General features: G+C 36.5%; 2 protein-coding genes across 3 annotated transcripts in view; one reads left to right on the top strand and one right to left on the bottom strand.

The window, feature by feature from the left end:
• The window catches only part of LOC147024514 (beta-1,4-N-acetylgalactosaminyltransferase 3-like), a 352,417-nt gene that overhangs the window by 174,877 nt on the left and 156,875 nt on the right, over nucleotides 1-20,665 (bottom strand). The window lies entirely within an intron of this gene.
• LOC147024515 (uncharacterized) lies at nucleotides 10,082-11,863 on the top strand. Its single transcript, XM_085884516.1, has 3 exons — nucleotides 10,082-10,236; nucleotides 10,334-10,528; nucleotides 10,626-11,863. The coding sequence occupies exons 1-3, from the start codon at nucleotides 10,123-10,125 to the stop codon at nucleotides 10,938-10,940; spliced, it is 624 nt and encodes a 207-aa protein (XP_085740642.1). The 5' UTR covers nucleotides 10,082-10,122; the 3' UTR covers nucleotides 10,941-11,863.

The following is a 20,665-nucleotide window of genomic DNA, read 5'->3' as shown; positions in this document are numbered from 1 at the left end:
TCGAGCCGTGCAGGGAGGCTCCGTGGTTGGATTCCGGATGAACCTGTGGGGACCTGCAGGCTGGATCCATGGCCGAGGATGAACAACCGACCAAACCACTCCTCATGAAGCAGATCGCAGACTCACTAAAGCAGTTCCTCCTGCCTTTCGGGGTGGGCCTCTTCGGCCACTCTGGGGACACGTGATTGGTCCATCGTTCGAGATTGCAGCAGCTCTCCGCCAATGGGTTGCCGGCACGTCTTGTTGACTGACTGTCAGGGTGCAGGGTGGGGGCTGGTTAAGAGGGGGGCAGGAAGAAGAAGACGCCTCTCGGTACACCACCACTGTATGAACAATGGACAGCCTGCTATACTCCCGACACACATGTAACTTCCGATTACCAAACAACCTGGCTAAACATGCATTTAAGGGGGGATCTGGGCTAATCCTATATTTAATAACACACTAAGGGCCCATTTCCACAACAGTATATCCTGCAAAACATGCACCTTCAATACAATACTATTAAGGGTAATTCCATGGGAAAAGTAACCTGGTGGCTATTTTTTGAAAGTACATTTTTCATTAAAACTTATATATAATATGACAGATCATGCATTGAAATAATTGAGTTTTTGCAATATTAGCTTCATCAAGCAGTGTCTGTATACATTGTGGTGGCATCTCCGGACGTTTATTAGATGTTACGTCCGTTCCGCTCAGTTGTTACGTCCGTTACATTACATTTGCCAGAGTACTGCCTACTCGGTGTCATTAATTCCTCAAATAAATACTGGGAATACAATGACGAACCTATACCAAGCTGCAATACCAGATTTAGTCTTCTGTCGTAGAACACTTCACAGAAATTTGTGAGCAAAACGATCATCATGCTGAAGCGGGTATTTTGACTGTTACGTCCGTTACGAAGATTCATCATACCGTAGCACTCAGGCAAAAATTCTTAATCTCATATAATTACCATTTCCTGGCACCTTTGTGTTCACTGCACAAAATAAACTAATATATTTGGTACGATAACCTTGTTCTTCATGAAATATTTTGGAGAACTGCCAATAAGTTCTGTCTGAATGTTACGTCCGTTACGGTGGAATTACCCTTCATGAACCACTTAAAATTGCTTTTCTAACAATTGCTATTTTATAAATAATACATTTAAACATACAAATACTCCATACCAAGCATACTGCAATATATGAATCAATATCACAAACCGAGTCATAACTGAAAACAGGGTTTTGTTTCAGAAGCTATTCAAATACAATAAATGCCAGTTTCTGCTGATTCTTCAAGTACAAATAAAAGTAATATTCTTAACACTTTTCCCTCATCAATTGTCACCAATCAATTCCCAATATTTCACAAATGAAACTACTTGAACGAACATGTGTGGCTATTGAAACAATAAAATTGATAAGAGAACATGAGGGATATAACAATTCACAACAATTTTGACAACAGTGAACATGAACAAAGGAATCATACTTACCATATGTTTATCAACTTATGAGATGATATTTATTTTAGTGATTACATGCAACAATTCACACTGACACTCTCAATTCTTAAGGCGCTGTCACACCTTGACGATTTAGCCAGCGTATGCCGACCTATGAAAAATTTGTCTAAAACGCTGGCACACGTCGAATACGTTATGGGTACGTTTTGAGAACATTAAGAGCATGCTGAAAAACACTGCCATACGTCGTAGTACCCTGGCTTTCATCGTTGTACTTTGCGGTTGTCCTCAAATTTTAGCATGCTTGAAATTTTACGACGTATGCCAGCGTATGACTCACACGTTCCGCTACGCTGGCCATAAGTTGTAGGCACGTTATGCGATCGTTGACACACGTTACTTGTAAGTTACTCATAAGTCGAAACACATCGAGGTAATGATTAGCGTACCCGAAATTTATTTATAATCTATGAGTAACGTGTTGTAGGCACGTTACACGATCGTTGACACACGTCAAGGCACGTTATGTGATCGTTGACACACGTCGAGGCACGTTACTTGTAAGTTACTCATAAGTCGAAACACGTCGAGGTAATGCTTAGCGTACCCAAAACTTATTTCTAACCTATGAGTAACGTGCTTTGAACCTATGTGTAACGTAACTCCAACGCATATTGACGTATGTAGACGTATTTGATTGACGTCTTCCGGACGACCACAGAACTTACTGAACGTGTTTCTAATTTACAGCTACCGTATAATGGCGTATTGGCAGCGTTAAAAAAAAAAAAAACAACAACAACAATAACTTCCAATATTTCGTCACGTCCGATTTCCTCTTCAGTTTGCTCATGTCTTATTCTTAGTTCCTCCTCTGTGAATATTTTCTGTTTGAGGATATTGTCACGTCGACGTCGAAACTTAAAAGCAAATGTCCGAATATATTTTAAAATTCGTGATAGACTAAAAAAAAACAAAAAAACCCCCACAATAACAACAACAGCAACAGCAACAACTTCAGATATTTCGTCACGTGCATTCACAGAGACAAGGAGAAAAAAAGAAAATGTGCCTTGACGAAGAAAATAAGTTTCGGGTATGCTGAACATTACCTCAACGTGTTTCGACTTATGAGTAACTTACAAGGAACTTGTGTTGACGTGTGTCAACGATCGCATATCGTGTCTACAACTTATTCCCAGCGTAGCGGAACGTGTGAGCCATACAGCGAGTACGTCGTAAAATTTTCAGCATGCTTGAAATTTCACGACGTACTCGACGTACCACGAAATATGACAGCGTACTTCATCGTTTTTCAGTGTGCTCTTAACGTATACACAACTTACCCATACCGTATTCGACGTGTGCCAGCGTTTTAGACACATTTTTCATAGGTCGGCATACGCTGGCTAGATCGTCAAGGTGTGACTGCGATGTTGACACTTCCAATTCTCAGGAGGTTATGATTTAAATTGGCGTGCGGCAGGTTTTTAACAGGCTACGCCACGAGTTTGTCGGCGATACGTGCAGCGTGCTATGCCTAAGTTAAACTATCGTTGGGCATAGGTTGTGAACGCCGACAACAGGCGAAGCATTCGTTGGTATAACTTATCTATAAGACAACGAAACGTTCTGTGCCCGTTACTAATACGTTATGCATCCGACCAACATGTTATGAATTCGACCAAAACTTTTTTAAAAAACATCAAAATTTCAGCATACGCCAACGTTTTACATACATTTTTATACGTTACCATTGCTGGCTAAATCGTCAAGGTGTGACAGCGCCTTTATGATGGGAAAAAAATACGTCACCAAATCATTTTGATGTTTCACTCATGGTAGATGGTCATAGTCATGAACATAATTTTCTCATAAGCATGGCCATTTTCACGTAATACTTATTCCTCCTTGTCATTAAAATCAGTCACTGAATTTTGCTGGTTTGTAACTGTTAAGGCACTCCTCAGTTGGCTTGGTACACACCAAGTGCATCAATTCAAGCAGTTGGTCCAATAAGTCATCATCACAGCATACTGCTGTCACAATCCCTGAGAGGATGCAAGAGCTGCCACCAGTCTTCCTCTTGTTTTTTTATCTTCCCAACAGCCTTTTCTAGTTGTTCCTTTTTTGGGGCTTTAGTCATCAGTAGCCATGGTGCTTGCTGTCTTACCCTCTCTAATTCTGTGGCACCAAAATAGCTTTGTATGTTGAGAATGTTCTTGAAATGACTTCTCCATCTCTGCTGTTTAGACTGGCAGGGGGAGGGGGGGAGCTGCAGTCAACACTGCTCTTATTGAAGACCACCTCTCTTCCACACTGCCATTCTTCATCATCCATGTTGCTTTGACTCTTGTGCATGTTTGGTTTTGAAAAAGTGCTCTGGTTGTTTGGTGCCTATTATCATCTGCTCTCCTGCCATTTAGGCCATCAGCCGTAACTTGTATTGTGCAGTTTCGTCCCACTTATTGGGGGGATAGATACATCCTGTACAGAATTATTCTTTATGATGAATACATTCTCAATCCATAAGATCTCCACTCAAAATCCTGCAGTTATTGCATATTTCAGTCATGAAAATCACCTTTTTGTTCCGCCCGCTCAGCTGTTTGTTCTTGGAACCAGCGCTAATTGATGGTCATGTGACCATTGAACAGTGAGCGTATTTCCCGAAACAAATTAATTATTAAAGATGGCTGCGCCCATGAAGCGTGTGTTTTATAACATTTTCATTGTTTTCATCGTCAAAATGTTCGGTTTTGAACATTGCGAGTGCATAATTCATCAGCCAAATGTAGAAAATGATGGTGCCCTGCCGTTTTCGGTGGCTCGGTGGGAAAAATGTTTCGAGCCATGTTGCCCTGGTTCTTTTCCTATGACCGGGTAAATTATGCCAGGTATCTCCCTGTCTACTGGATTGAGATGGTGGATCTTCAGAGGACACACCCTGCGTGTCACCAGGAAATACTCGTCACGGGGCAGTGGATCGTACAGCATCAATATCGCCACCCTTTCTCATCAATTGCTTGTGATGAGGCAATAGAACAAACGTGTAATCGCGGCTCGAATACCAGTGGAGGATTGACTGGGATAACCCTCAAACCAGGTTCCATACAGAGATGGATACTGGCGCAGCCCGAGCGTGCTGCAATGCGAGGTTATGGCGGGTATGTCGCCTGACTGCACCAAGAGGAAGGGGTTGTACGAGTTGCAAGTGAGGAAAGATGATCAGGATGTCCAGTCAATCATCACTACGATTGGGAGTATGATCAACCCATTCGAAGTTGAGTCTGATCAACTGGTTTGTTTAAGCTCTGGGGTCATAGCTAACGATCGTGTCAAACATGATCTCCTGTCTGCTTATCAGACTGGCGAGGAATCTCTGAGCCAATATATTAATGACTATTTGACTGTGAGAGAGGAAAGTCTGGACGTAGTGGATGAATTGGGTGAGCAGTCTGCACCCCACCGGAAAATGAAGCCTCATCCTGATATGTTCTCTCCACTGAACCCAATATTTCTCAAAACTGAGAACCTTCGCCAATCAAAGTATCTCAAAATCTTCCAAAACAACCAGTGGTCAAGAAGCCATTGTGAAAAAATGAGAGAAATGTATTCTCGTGACTTCTTGCCATCGGTCAGTCTCAGAGTATCAATCTCTGTGACATTCCGACTCATTCCCTGGCACCCATCTCACTACTTCTTGCCAGTGCTGATGGGTCCTTGGCAAAAAATGTTAAGTCAAAGCTCCTGACAATGGTCGAGGAAAAGTGCATTGACTACCTGAAGAGTGGCATCCCTGACCACGCAGCGATCATTGTTGATGCGGGTCCCCTGATTCGGTCCATTAAGCCTATACCAGCTACTTTTGGAGGGCTGACTGATGCCATTTTCTCTGCCTTAACAAAATTTGCCAAGAACACGAATTGTGCTCACCGAGATTTTGTTGTCGATCGCTACCCTCGGTGGCAGCCAGACCATACATATTTATGGTAAAGACCAAAAAACACCGAGGCAATGGTCAAAATTCATGTCAAGCGGTCAGAATAAAGAATCACTTGTTGCTTTCCTCATGTCGGTATGGAAGGACATCAACTTGCATGCTTACTTCGATCAGGATATTGATGTGTACATTACACATGGAGAGTACTGTCACGTTCTGAGGAGTAGGAATGCCATCACAACCATTTGCTCTGTTGATGAGTTGTCATGTGACCATGAGGAAGCAGACACGCGGCTTCTTCTCCACGTGCAACACGCTAGTGCAACATTTGAAGATGTTGTAATCGTGAGCTGCGACTCGGATGTGGGCATAATTTCCCTTTGTCTTCAACAAAATCTGTCCTGCAATACATTCTTCATGACTGGCAATGAGGTGTTTGAGACATCACGTATTATGGATTTGCAGAAGATGACCTGTTGTCTTGGAGCTGATGTGTATACAAGGCACTAATAGGTTTACACACATTCACAGGATGCGATTCCACCAGCGCTTTCTATGGAAAAGGCAAGCAGAGAGCGTTCACTATTATGTTTGATTGTGACGACTACACACGGTCTTTCATTGAACTGGGACGAGGTTTCGATCTAGATGAAGTTTCCCTCAAATCCCTGGAATCCTTCGTATGTCATCTTTACAGGCAGCCAAAACTAGATGACGTCAATGACGCACAATACAAAATTCATTGCGTCTCCTCAGCATCTGGTCAAAGCCTTCCGCCAACCAAGAATGAATTACATATGCATACCTTGAGGGCCAATTACCAATCGGCAATTCATAGGCGATCCCTTGCACAGTCTATTAGTGCCCCTTCACCTGTAGGCCATGGGTGGGAGATTGTTGATGGGAAATTACTCATAAAGTGGATGACCATCAATCCGGCCCCAGACATTCTTTTGAAAGTCACACAATGTGCTTGCAAAGTATCTAAGTGCTCAAGTTCGAGGTGTTCATGCAAAAACGCAAAAGTGCCATGTTAGGATTTGTGTAAATGTTCAGACTGTGACAATGTCAGCCATGCAACTGATCTTCGTGATCATTGCGATGATGATGATGATGATGATGGCGATATTAATTGTCATGATGACCAAGAGGATTATGATGAGGATGAAGGATACGAAATGTTAACGTAGTTTAGCGTTGTATAATTGATGTTTGTTGGCTGCAGATAACACCATGTTCACATGAGTGGAGGATAAATGGGGCTTCTGAGGCATCCATGCAAATGAATGGGGAAAAGATGGAAAACTCTCTGAATCAACCGCAAAAAAGCCCAAAACAGGAGATGGATTCCTCCCCCTTCCCATACAAATGAATGGGGAAACCTGACTCAAGGCCCATCAGGTCAAAAGAGGAGAATGATTTTCTCCCCCACCCCCCTCTGACTCTCTGACACAAGGCCCATGAGGTCAAAATAGGATACCGATCTCTACCCCATTGAGCACATGTTAAATTGAGACTTACTGATTTCCTTTTATATTTTCACACCACTCAAAGAGCGATCCAATAAATATTTGTCCATGTTCTATTCGAGGTAATAAATTAATTTTCCGATTACATTCATCACCATCGAGTATATTCACAAATATTATTTTAGAACTTAGTTCTTGGTTTATATGTCTTTGTTGAGCAGAAATAACATGACTTTTGTGAGGACCACCTACTCTTACATCATTTCCAGTTAATCTCTGACTCACAAGGCTTTCCTGGAATTGACCAGGGAATTTCCAAAGGAAACCACTTGGTTTCTTTCAAAATAAAGACATTCTTTCTAAATAAAGGCTTGAAACCCAGACTGAATTTAAACATATTTTTACTTTTACTGAGAATGGACTGCTGTGCTGAGCTTGAGTGGGATAACTTTGGAGTTCCTTGGAGTTCTACTAGTTGTATGGAACTAAACCTTCAAGTTGATGAACTGGATTCAAACCTCTTATCTATTGAGGTAAGATTTTCTTTTCCTATTTACAGAGTTTGATTTAAGCATATAATCATTTAATAATTAAATCACTTAATTAATACATTAACATTTTCCCTCACAGGAAATTGTATCAGAAATACAAAATGAAAATACTGCTTTTTCCACAACTTGGGGCGAAATTGTTGGTTTGGTTGAAGACCTTATGAGCAACCAAGACCCACAGAACGAGCTCGACCTTGATGACCCAACTAAAGAGTTATACCTTGGCGGCACGCAAATTCCTGAAAAAGACTTTTACATCGAAGGTACTCATTGTGGGTTATCAAGACAATACCCACTGAACAAGTTATACCTTGATGAGCCAGAATACAAGTTTTACCAAGAAGACTCACAAATTTCAGAAATTTTGAAAAATGGAGATTTCCTTGATGATCCACAGTTATACTATGTGAGATCAATCACCGAAATCCATAACCGGAGTTGGTGTCAAAGCCACCCAATGCTCGCCTGTTTATACATTCATAGTTTTTAAAAGACTAGTCTAATAATTAATATTTTTTATAAAGCATTGCAGTGAAGTCTGATCCAAATAATTTTAAAGCAATATATGTATTTGTATATTGTAATCAGAAACAAGAGCGCAAGTGAGCACAATATACGCCCGAACAAGGAGGTATTTACAGAATTGTGCTACGACATGGAAAACGGCATCCTGGTTCCCATGGCAACCACTTTAGATGACGAATGTATGTGACGACACACCGTCTCCACAGTCTGTACCTATGTACCAAATATGAAACGTGAAAGTTGAAAACTTTGGGAGTTAGAGTGCGGACAGGGACGGACAGACGACAGGTATCACATTATACGCCCCGATATACATATATATATATATATATATATATATATATATATATATATATATATATATATATATATATATATATGTATGTATGTATGTATGTATGTATGTATGCATATATATGTATATATATATACATATATATATAAGTAGGGTAAGAATACTGATTCTGGCTCACTTTTCCCCATGTAAATGAATGGGGGATTTTCAGCGATTCATATTTTTTTCCCTAAAAATAAACCCCCTTTTTATCCCAAGGTATATTTATTTGTCTCCCCTTTTAACCTGGAGGTTGAACCTCATTGAATTGAACACCTGGGGGTTGAACAGCTCACTCATTGAACCTATAAAGATTTGTTCATTCTCAAATTCCTTCAATAGTTTAATTTTCTTTGCACAATAATCCCCATCTAAAATATTGACAAACAAAACATTTGAATCTTTATATTTTTTAAGATACCCCATTTGTGCCATTACGAAATGATAAACTTCTCTTAATGCTCTTGTTTGACCACCTCCTGAGCCACAGGTTATTTTTTGTTAAGCCCCGCCCACTTTTGTTAAGCCCCGCCCACTTTCCACAAGGTATTCAATAAGCCCCGCCCACTTTTCTTTAAGCCCCGCCCACTTTCCACAAGGTATTCAATAAGCCCCGCCCACTTTTGCTAAGCTCCGCCCACTTTTCATAAGGTATTTTTTCAAAGCCACGCCCACTTTTCCTAAGCCCCGCCCACTTTTGCTAAGCTCCGCCCACTTTTCATAAGGTTTTTTTTCTAAGCCACGCCCACTTTTCCTAAGCTCCGCCTACTTTTGCTAAGCCCCGCCCACTCTTACATCATTTCCAGTTCATCTCTGACTCACAAAGAAATCACTAGAAAATTAAAGGATGTTATGGTTTTGAAAAATTTCCCAATGAAGGCTTGCCTAGGCTTGCCCAGGGAATTTCCAAAGGAAACCACACCCACCAGTCTTTCTCTATAAAAGCTTCAAACCCAGGCTCCATTTTAAACATTTGTTTTTGCTGGCAATGGTGTTTTGTGTGCTTGTCTCGAACTCTCTGTCTTCTATGGAACTAAACCTTCAAGTTGATGAACTGGATTCAAACCTCTTATCTATTGAGGTAAGATTTTTTATTTTCCTATTTTCAAACTTTGATTGAAGCATACTCATTTAATAATTAAATAACTTAATTAATACATTATTATTTTCTCTCACAGGAAATTGTGTCTGAAATACGAAATGAAAATACTGCTTTTGCTACAACTTGGGGGAAATTGTTGGCTTGGTTGAAGACCTTATGAGCGACCAAGACCTTGAGTGGGATGACTTTGGTGTTCCTTGGAACTCTCTGTCTTGTATGGAACTAAACCTTCAAGTTGATGAACTGGATTCAAACCTCTTATCTATTGAGGTAAGATTTTTTATTTTCCTATTTTCAAACTTTGATTGAAGCATACTCATTTAATAATTAAATAACTTAATTAATACATTATTATTTTCTCTCACAGGAAATTGTGTCTGAAATACGAAATGAAAATACTGCTTTTGCTACAACTTGGGGCGAAATTGTTGGCTTGGTTGAAGACCTTATGAGCGACCAAGACCTTGAGTGGGATGACTTTGGTGTTCCTTGGAACTCTCTGTCTTGTATGGAACTAAACCTTCAAGTTGATGAACTGGATTCAAACCTCTTATCTATTGAGGTAAGATTTTTTATTTTCCTATTTTCAAACTTTGATTGAAGCATACTCATTTAATAATTAAATAACTTAATTAATACATTATTATTTTCTCTCACAGGAAATTGTGTCTGAAATACGAAATGAAAATACTGCTTTTGCTACAACTTGGGGGAAATTGTTGGCTTGGTTGAAGACCTTATGAGCGACCAAGACCTTGAGTGGGATGACTTTGGTGTTCCTTGGAACTCTCTGTCTTGTATGGAACTAAACCTTCAAGTTGATGAACTGGATTCAAACCTCTTATCTATTGAGGTAAGATTTTTTATTTTCCTATTTTCAAACTTTGATTGAAGCATACTCATTTAATAATTAAATAACTTAATTAATACATTATTATTTTCTCTCACAGGAAATTGTGTCTGAAATACGAAATGAAAATACTGCTTTTGCTACAACTTGGGGCGAAATTGTTGGCTTGGTTGAAGACCTTATGAGCGACCAAGACCTTGAGTGGGATGACTTTGGTGTTCCTTGGAACTCTCTGTCTTGTATGGAACTAAACCTTCAAGTTGATGAACTGGATTCAAACCTCTTATCTATTGAGGTAAGATTTTTTATTTTCCTATTTTCAAACTTTGATTGAAGCATACTCATTTAATAATTAAATAACTTAATTAATACATTATTATTTTCTCTCACAGGAAATTGTGTCTGAAATACGAAATGAAAATACTGCTTTTGCTACAACTTGGGGCGAAATTGTTGGCTTGGTTGAAGACCTTATGAGCGACCAAGACCCACAGAACGAGTTCGTCCTTGATGACCCAACCAAAGAGTTATACCTTGGAGACCAGCAAAATCCTGAAAAAGAGTTTTACAGCAATAGTACTCATTGTGAGTTATCAAGACAATACCCACTGAACAAGTTATACCTTGATGAGCCAGAATACAAGTTTTACCTTGGAGACTCACAAATTTTGAAAAATCAGGAAACGAGTTCTGCCTTGATGGTTTAAATAACTACCTTGGAGACTCAGGAAAAGGGTTCTGCCAAGATGGTTCTAAATATGGGGCCTACCTTGGAGACTCACAAATTTTGAAAAAATCAGTAAATGAGTTCTGCCTTGATGGTTTAAATAACTACCTTGGAGACTCAGGAAAAGGGTTCTGCCAAGATGGTTCTAAATATGGGGCCTACCTTGGAGACTCACAAATTTTGAAAAAATCAGTAAATGAGTTCTGCCTTGATGGTTTAAATAACTACCTTGGAGACTCAGGAAAAGGGTTCTGCCAAAATGGTTCTAAATATGGGGCCTACCTTGGAGACTCACAAATTTTGAAAAAATCAGTAAATGAGTTCTGCCTTGATGGTTTAAATAACTACCTTGGAGACTCAGGAAAAGGGTTCTGCCAAGATGGTTCTAAATATGGGTCCTACCTTGGAGACTCACAAATTTTGAAAAAATCAGTAAATGAGTTATCCTTAAGAGACTTTGTAAGTTGGTTTTACTTTGAATACTTGAAATGTGGGTTCTGGATTGATAACTCACAATGTGATACATATCTTGGAAACTCAACGGGAATGTGGTTATACCTTGAAGACTTGGAAAGTTGGGTTTATGTTGGACACTTGAAACTTTTTTGGGGGCTTTTATTTATTTATTTATTTCTTTATTATTATTATTATTTTATTTATTTATATTTTGGAGACTTTTGGAGTTGCTATCACTCTTTGGGATCTAAACCTATCGATGTAGTTCTTTGTCGGATGGTGCTTGATGGGAGCAAGATCAAGAAAGTTCTGGGAAGAAAGTGCAGGCTTACTCCCCCTTTTTACGTCATCAAACCTGAAAGCCTTAAAAGACAGAATTGGAAGAAGAGAAAAAACAAAAAATATACATTGTTCGTTCTGGGAAGAAAGTGCAGGCTTACTCCCCCTTTCTACGTCATCAAACCTGAAAGCCTTAAAAGACAGAATTGGAAGAAGAGAAAAAAAAAAAAAAACGTAAAATATATATATATATATATATATATATATATATATATATATATATATATATATATATATATATATATATATGTGGAAATCTCATTTTGAAAAAGACTGTGTTGGGTGAGGATTGAGTTGGGGTTGAGATTTTGAATGTGAGGGTTGGGGTTGAGATTTTGAACGTGAGGGTTGGGACACACACACACATACACATCAACAAACAAAAGTTAAACCTTGACTATTCAGTTGAGGATTCTGTGTTTGGGGTTCACAGATCTAAGAACGTCCCCCTTGACACACATTATATACTGTTATACACCTCGGACTTGGCCCTCGAGTGTCCACAACGGTGTATAGTAGGAGGGAGTGAAGCGCCAACCTATTGCTCCCATTACACACACACACACACACAAACAAAAGTTAAACCTTGACTATTCAGTTGAGGATTCTGTGTTTGGGGTTCACAGATCTAAGAACGTCCCCCTTGACACACATTATATACTGTAATACACCTCGGACTTGTCCCTCTAGTGTCCACAAAGGTGTATTATCTGCTTAGTTTTGTCTTTTGTAATTCCTGTGAATAAAATGAACCTAAAATCTCTTCCCCTTCCAAATCATATATTTTATAAGTCCAAGGAACTGTATCTATTACATCAACAATTTTAAAAAGTTCTTTCGTCCATCGTTCAGTAAAACCCTTTTCAAAATGAGATTTCCACCTATATATTCTTACGATATCACCAACTTTGAACTTAGGTTTTCTGACATTAATCTCTTTTTCATATTTTAATTTTGTAAATGTTTCTGATGGCTTCATATTCGTTGATGTGTGAATCGTGTCATTATACTTATCCACAATATCCTGAATAAAAGATGACCATTGTTGTGAACCGAGTTGTGTGAATTTTTTATATAGTCTCTCTTTTAAGGTACGATTAAAACATTCAACAACAACTGCCTTCCCTTCATTAAAGGTACTGTATAATGTAATACTGTTATTTTTTAGAAAATTCATAAATGTCTTGTTATAAAACTCTCTACCCTCATCAGTCCACAATTTCTTAGGTTTTCTCTTACTTTTATTAAATATCTGTTGAAAAGCTAACATAAGAGTATTACCTGTTTTGTTTTTTAAAGGGACAACCCACGCATATCTACTCCTCAAATCAATAACGGTTAAAGCATACTTGTACCCCTTATCATTATTGAGTTCAATCAAATCAGCAGACCAGATATAATCAACTTCCTTGGAATAAACTTTCCTTCTCTGAAACTTTGTGAATATTGGTTTATGTAATTCATCAGCTAATTGCTCTTCAGTCTTAATGGCATCATTAGAGCCTATAAGTTTTTTGAATTTCCAAGTCCAAGTTTCAATTTAGCACTAATCATCTTCTTCACGATGAACCTATCAACTTTTTCTCTCAAGGTTGGATTTTGTATCAGAGACAAATTATACAACATTTCTCTATCGGCTTCATGCTTTTCTTCCAACGTTGTGGTATTCCCATAATCAATATCGTGTCTCATGCACACTTCATCAACTCTATTGATTGGTTTACTCCAGGATTTAGGATTGTCTGCCTCATCTAATCTTTTATCCAAGTTTGTGCCTGGACCACAGAAAGAATAACCTGGAAGATGTAATTCCCCTGGTATTCCAGTAGTTGTAAATTTACTTCCTGATAAAAACTTTTGTATATCTCCTCCGAGTTTGTGTTTGGAGATAAATTGATTTTTTTTTGAACCACACACCGAACATATACCTTTTTGTATAACCCTGTTATTTTTACTTTTAATATATGAAATATTTTTAGTATTAGTTTTCTTTTTACATTTGAGATAATAACTCATTTATTTATGAGAAAAATTTCTGCAGAGTGCAAAAACCTTTTTAGTTTCCAACATGCACATTTGAATCTTAATTTTTAAAACATAAAGAATCCTTAGAAATGCCTTCACTCTCTCCTCCATTTATTTAAGAAAAAACTTGAATTAAAATGAATAGCTTGACGATGCTAATAGTTTTGTTGAAAGTATTGCAAATAGACTTGTTAATTCTTTGTATTCCTTCCTGGTGGGTTGAGTTATTTTCTGTAATACCTCTATTCTTTTTTGAATCTCACTGGTTTCCATACTATAATATTTATTTATTCTCTCTCTTTCCTCCCTCTCCCTCTCCTCCCTCTCTCTCTTCTCTTTTTCCTCCTTCTCTTTCTTCTCCCTCTCTCTATTCTCTCTTTCCTCCTTCTCTCTCTCCTCCTTCTCCTTTTCCTCCTCTTCCCTCTCTTCTTCAACTCCTTCCTCATCCCTTACTATACTTGAATCGTTTACACCCCATAGAATATTATACATATATTCATCAGGATTTCTTGTTATTCCTGTATCCAAAATAATTTTTTTTACAACAGGAAACCAATAAAATTTCTTTTGAATTTCTAAAAGAGCCTTACCTTTTCTTAACCTTATAATTTTTTCATTATTTAACATTCTAATTAAATCTAAAGTTGTCGGTTTATCAACATCAGCATAATGCCAATCTTTTATTGAAAATACCTCATTCTTATGTTGTAGAACATATTTATTAAAATACCGAATACCCTTTTCTTGAAGGTATGCTTGGACACAGAAATGATAATTTTCTTGAAGCCTTCTTGCTGTCATTTATGTATTAGAAATATATGTTAGAATAATATTATGGCACGAAACACCTCCCCATCTTCCCATAGTTAAATCATTTTGTATTTCCTTACTTATTATATATAATCCTGTTTTTTCTGTTTTCATGAGATAAACAAGGGCAAAACCATTATTATATTTACCCTTATTAAATTCTTTTATTTGTTGTTTACTAATCGTGGCTCCACAAAACTCATTCTCGATACCAAGTGGATAATATTCTTCCTTACGAGACTGATTTAATTGTTCCAGGTCTTCGAGGTTAATTTTAAATGACCAATTATACCCTAAATCATTCATATCATACCCCCATTGTTCTATTCTCATACAAACGATACGCCCTTCTTTATAAAAATTTATTTTAATTCGAACTGTGAATTCTGTATGACCTGGAGATAATATCAACACTTCTGTATCTTTAGAATACACAGCCGTTTTATTTAAGTATATATATTGTGATAAATCGCTTAATCTCACCAAGTCATTCGCGTCAGTCGGGCTTGGATAATTTTTTAATTTATAAGCATTTTTCATGTTAATATTTTGTTTATATTATATTTATGTCGTTCAGCCTGTGCCTTTGTGTAATAATTTGATAAATCAATATCCAGTTCTTGAGATACACCAAAGATAGAACCATCTTTACCAACATAAGTCATTTATATTAGATTAAAAATAATATCATAAAATTTTTTATTTTTGTTGAGTTGAAATAACACATATAGACATAATTGACCACAACACTTGGAATTTAATTCTTGGACTTGAAATGTTTGATAAACACCATTCTGTAAGAATTTTATGACTTCAACAGGTGGTGGAAGACCAAAACTATCAAAATAATATTTGTCTTGACTATTAAAAATACAAACCCAATGAGAACCGTTCCCATCATTATCTTCTAAGTTCATAATAATATTCTTTGTATGTTTCGACACATTTGTTAATTCATCTCTCATACAAATAACCACATTATGAATTTTTAATTTCTTACAATATTTGGCAAGTTGTAAATTTGATGTTGTATTCTTTCCAAATTCTTTCAACCACTCATCAATGCTCATTTATTTATTAGAAAGATATAATCCATTACCTCTTTTCGTTAATTTTACACCTGCTTGTGCTATAGAAGAAAGCATATCTCCAACTAACAATCTCGCTTTATCAGGCAGACCTTCAAGTTTTTCAGCAAAATCTACAATTACACCACTTCCACTAATTTGTTTCTCCAACTCTTTGTTATGTCTTTCCAATTCTTTTTGAGCCTGGAGTAGAGCCTTCCTTTCGTTGGCAGTTTTGACCGCTGTTGAAATACCACCCGTCAATGCTCCAACCGCACTTAAACCAGCAAATAAAGGAATTAGAAATGGGAGAAATCCTCCACTCGTCTCTCTTATTGAATATTTTTTCAACATTGGTTTTGTCATTTTAATTTTAAGTGAGCCAGTGTCATTCAAGATTTTAACCTGTTCTCTTGTGAGCAAAACATCAATTCTTACTGCTCCTTTTCTCTGAATTGTATTAACGTTAATCGTACAAGGCTTTTGATTTTGAACACAAGATGATAGTTTATGAAGATTGATTTGATTAACATATACCCCAGTTGGTACTTTGCCACTCATTTATTTAACAAAAAATTATGTGAGACTAATCATCACACCATTATCTGTATTAATCTGCAATTCTGTTTCTTCCAAAAGCAAACAATATGTATCAACTTCTTCACTCTCTCCTCTTTCAATGTATAGGGAAGTATCCACTCGATTAGACTTTATAGTTTCTTTTTGAGCGCTCAGGTCAAACGTATAGATTGTATACAAACTTTTAAATGCTGTCATATCTAAAATAGGTTCTTTATTTCCATTACTTTCACACACCTTTTGGTAAGACTTGTATGCTTCAGCAAAATCATTTTTTTCCCAATTAATTTCCAATCTATCTCGTGGATAAAATGTTCCATCTAGAGAAACGCGAAGTTGTTTCACCTTAGCATTATCACTCAATGCATTATTCTTATCAGTCGCAGTATCACCATCTGGCTTTTTAAAAATCATCCACAGATATCGTGGCTTTCCTTCCAGAACACCCAAATTCCACGTGTAAGTAGTTTGATTGAGTTTAACGTGTTGACATCTTCTTTTGAGGTATGATACACTGAGTGGTTTCTTTGAGTTAAGTCTTCGATTCAACATCTCTTCTGTTTTAAGATTAGGAGTATATTCACTGATATACCAACTCATCTCCTCAATTACAAATTTATTCTGATCACCAAAAGCATTACCAACACCAAAAAGCAATCTATTTTCATTATCATTCCTTTGTAGTTGAAATCTAATTTTAAGACCATACAGAACTTTATCATAATCACAAAATCCAAATATACCTTTAAGAGGAACTGCCACAGTAAAACTATTTTCTGCTTTTGTATCATCATTATACATTCCTTTCCTTTGAATATATTCAGGGTCTGTGTTTGTTCCCGTTGACATATCAGGAATAAAACCTTCGACAGACCCCTTTCCCATTCTATCACTGAATGTATAGAGTGTAAATTTCATCATTTCAGATACAGCAGAGACATAATCAACCGCTTCAACTTCTTGTGTTCCAATATACAATCGCACACTATCAAACATTTTCCAGAAGAAATCATTTACAAGTGTAGCGTTTGTGTTATTCCCAGCCTTAGTGAATTTAAATTTACACAACAAGAAACTTTCGGAGAGATTCAAATAGGTTTGTTGATTATTTATTTCAAAACTTTTTGTACCATTTGTATTCCAGTCTGTTCCAGTTATTGCATTTACCTTGAAGTAATCTTCTTTTTAGTGGAGTTTGAGATAATAATAGTATCATCCAAATCATAGATACTATCAATTGCTTCCATACTTGTATTTATTTAGGAAAAAGATGTTAAAACTTTTGAAACCCTGATCCAAGTATTTGAATTATTTTCTGTCGTTCTTGGGGGGACAACTGAGTTTTACCTTTCTTAATTTCTTTTATTGCTTGTAATTTATGAGATTCTTTCTGAGCATCTTTTATACTCTTTACAGCACCTGCTACATTTCCCACAGCAGAAGCAGTTGAACCAATTAGGTCTTTATGTTTAAGAATAGTTGAACCAATACCCATGAGAGTATCAATTATCCCATCTCCTCTAAATTGATGTCCGACACCCCTTTGTCTCTTAGGTTTATAGTATCCTCTACCAAGATACATACCTTCACCCTTGTAGTACGGGGAAAGGAACATCCCATCCCCTGTAATTATTTTATATTTTCCCAACTCGTGCTTCCTCACAATAACCATCGTATTTATTTCTTGAAAAACTTCACGTAGGTGAATTCTGATGGATATAACTTCATTAAAAGAGATCACACGATTATCTTGGTCGGTTATCCTAAAATTTACTCTGTGTATGGTTTTTCCTGACACAGGTAGATAAACCAAATTTTTAGGCTCCATATTGAATTTATAACCAATTGGGGTTGAGTATGCGCTGAATGAAAATATTGTATTTGTTTTTAATCCATCATTATAAGCACCATCAATCAAATCACAGTGAATTAACACCGAATTTATTCCTGAGGATATTTGAATGACATTATCACTGTAAAACGTCCCATTAGTTTCAATCTTTTTTGAGGAGAAACCTAATAACTCTCTAAATGAATTATCAATTGTGAAATCAACCTTGTAGTTATTTTTAACTTTAATCGTTGATTTTGAAGTATGTTTTTGAATGTTTATAACAATATTTTTTGGTTCATCACCCTGTTCTTTCATAAGACGAGCAATTTCGGAAGATATTTGAGAAATCTCGTATGCTCCGGGTGAGACTGTTATCGTTTTGTATCCACTTCCCAGATTATAACTAAACTTGTCATTTTTCTCGGTTATATTAAATAAGGTATTATAAGTCTCCATGGACAATAAAGATGCCTCATATTCTTTTGTTGTGTCAAGTTGTAGTGGGTATGGGAATGAAGATGTGTGGTCGCTTGTTGTGAAATTAAAACTCAGGATTGTGCTTCTCATCTTATTTAATATGAGATAAAATGTCTTTATATTGAGATTTATTAATTATTTTCATGTTCATCAACTGGTCTAAAATGGCTGATGCTTCATTAAAACAATTGTTATTTCCAGCCTTCTTACTGCCGAACAACAATAACAGTCTATTAACTAATTGCGATGGGTCATTTGGAAGAAAACTAATACCTGAACCAAGGATACTTAAAGCCTGAATAATGTGTTTCTCCTTCTCATTCTTCCTACTTTTACCAGAAAGAATAACCTTATAATTTAGAGTGTTCAGCAAATCAATATATACTCTATCATCATTATTTTCCATATCCAATGGTTTATCAATATACCTTGATTCATCCCTCACAGTTGAACCTTGTCTTCCATCTTTTGTGAGAAGAAACATTAATCTCGGAGTTAGTTTAACAGGGGGTTGAGCAGAACTTAAGAACCTTAATTCATCATTAAATATCAATACCTTTTCTTGAACAAGATGAAATATTGCTGGTTGTTCTGTTGGAATGAGTCCTGCTTTGGTTTTTGAATCCGCTGAATATTCATTGTTTTGAACAGCATTCACAATATAATCAGGCGGTTGATTAATCTCTTCCAGTTGTTGAAATAAACCTTCATCATCATATTCTAATTCTCCTAAATGCTCTAATTCTTCCTCCGTCATTTGACTGAAATCTTTTAACATTTGAAGCTTTCTAGGAGTATATTCTACTGTGGGAACTGTGGAAACATCTTTCATTTTTTCTTGGGAAGTTTTTAAAAGTGGTTTAAAAAATTTCTCTTGTTTTTTTCAAATGCTTCTTCGCCCGTTAGTTTCTGTCTGCGTTTCTTCTTTATGTCTTCCTGTTGTTTTACAACTTTTGAAACCAACTCTTGATGTTCCTTAAATCTTCTTGCTCTTTCTTTTGTATCCATTTATTTATTGTAAAATATCATTTAATGAATTGTAAAGATCAACAGGGAAATTTTCCTTTTCTTCATCATTCAAGTAGATGTGTTCAAATAAATCCTTTTCTTTAAATATTTCATCAAATTCTTTATTAACATTAATGCGAGTTGTAATTTCTTCTTCACTAATCCTTGCATCTCTGCTTTTCATACGTTTGCGTTGAGTTTCTTCATCAACATCAAAACCGAATGATAAAATCTTCACTCCGCTCAGATATTTAATAATTTGTCTCGTTCCTTCTGGATTAGTTTCTAATATCCCAACACCACCAGATTTTAGTTTCTTTAACTCACTCTTACAATGTGAATATTTTGTTGTACCAAGAGAAACCTCCTCAAATATTTGTCCTTCATTCCTCAATCGCATATGTTCCTCCACTGAAATATAGTGATAATCTTCACCTTTTACTTCTCCAGGTCTTATTTCTCTAGTTGTTGTTGATACAATGCGTATCACGGGGTGTTTTTTAAGTAAATTTACAATATTCTCATTTGTACTACACAAGAACCTTGATTTATGAAAGTTTTTTCCAGAAGCAGATTTACCCACAAGATTTATAATAATAGTTGTCATTTATATATGTAATTGTTTATAAAACAAAAAATATATCCCTTAATATCTCATCTTGTTTCACAACAATATATTTATATTTTTCAGTCGTGTGCTTCATATAATCCTCAAATTTCTTTTTACTACATAATGTAGAACAATTATCTCTCCAAAAATTATTGATATCTATTGAATTTAACTTGAATAAAATAAAAGTATTAGCATTGTTTCTGATGGAACGACGAGGAAGTTGAAAGTACGATTGACTAAGATAAATACAATTACAAGAAGAATGTCTCCCTCTTGTGTAGTAGCTGTCCATTACCGTTTGGTTTCTCTCATTAACACAATCATCAAAGATAACGAGGTTCTTTTTTGATTTATCCAAATCTTGGGGAGACGGTATATCATCCGTATTATCACTAAGAATACAAGTTATAAGATTTGATTTCTTTTTACATCTCTGTGTATCACAAAATAGTTGAATTATATCTTCAATGTTATAATCATTTAGGTTTTTTGACGTT

This window comes from Eptatretus burgeri, chromosome 6 (genome assembly GCF_056783735.1).
Source record: "Eptatretus burgeri isolate ZD-2024b chromosome 6, Ebu_testis_v1, whole genome shotgun sequence".
Taxonomy (NCBI): domain Eukaryota; kingdom Metazoa; phylum Chordata; class Myxini; order Myxiniformes; family Myxinidae; genus Eptatretus; species Eptatretus burgeri.
This window is presented reverse-complemented; position numbering and strand designations above follow the sequence as displayed.

What these genes read in the sequence shown, in the direction of transcription:
- LOC147024515 (XM_085884516.1), top strand. Translation starts at nt 10,123, where the DNA reads ATGAGCGACCAAGACCTTGAGTGGGATGACTTTGGTGTTCCTTGGAAC. An exon ending in CAAACCTCTTATCTATTGAG is followed by an intron (nt 10,237 to 10,333) that starts GTAAGATTTTTT and finishes TTTCTCTCACAG; the next exon opens with GAAATTGTGTCTGAAATACG. An exon ending in CAAACCTCTTATCTATTGAG is followed by an intron (nt 10,529 to 10,625) that starts GTAAGATTTTTT and finishes TTTCTCTCACAG; the next exon opens with GAAATTGTGTCTGAAATACG.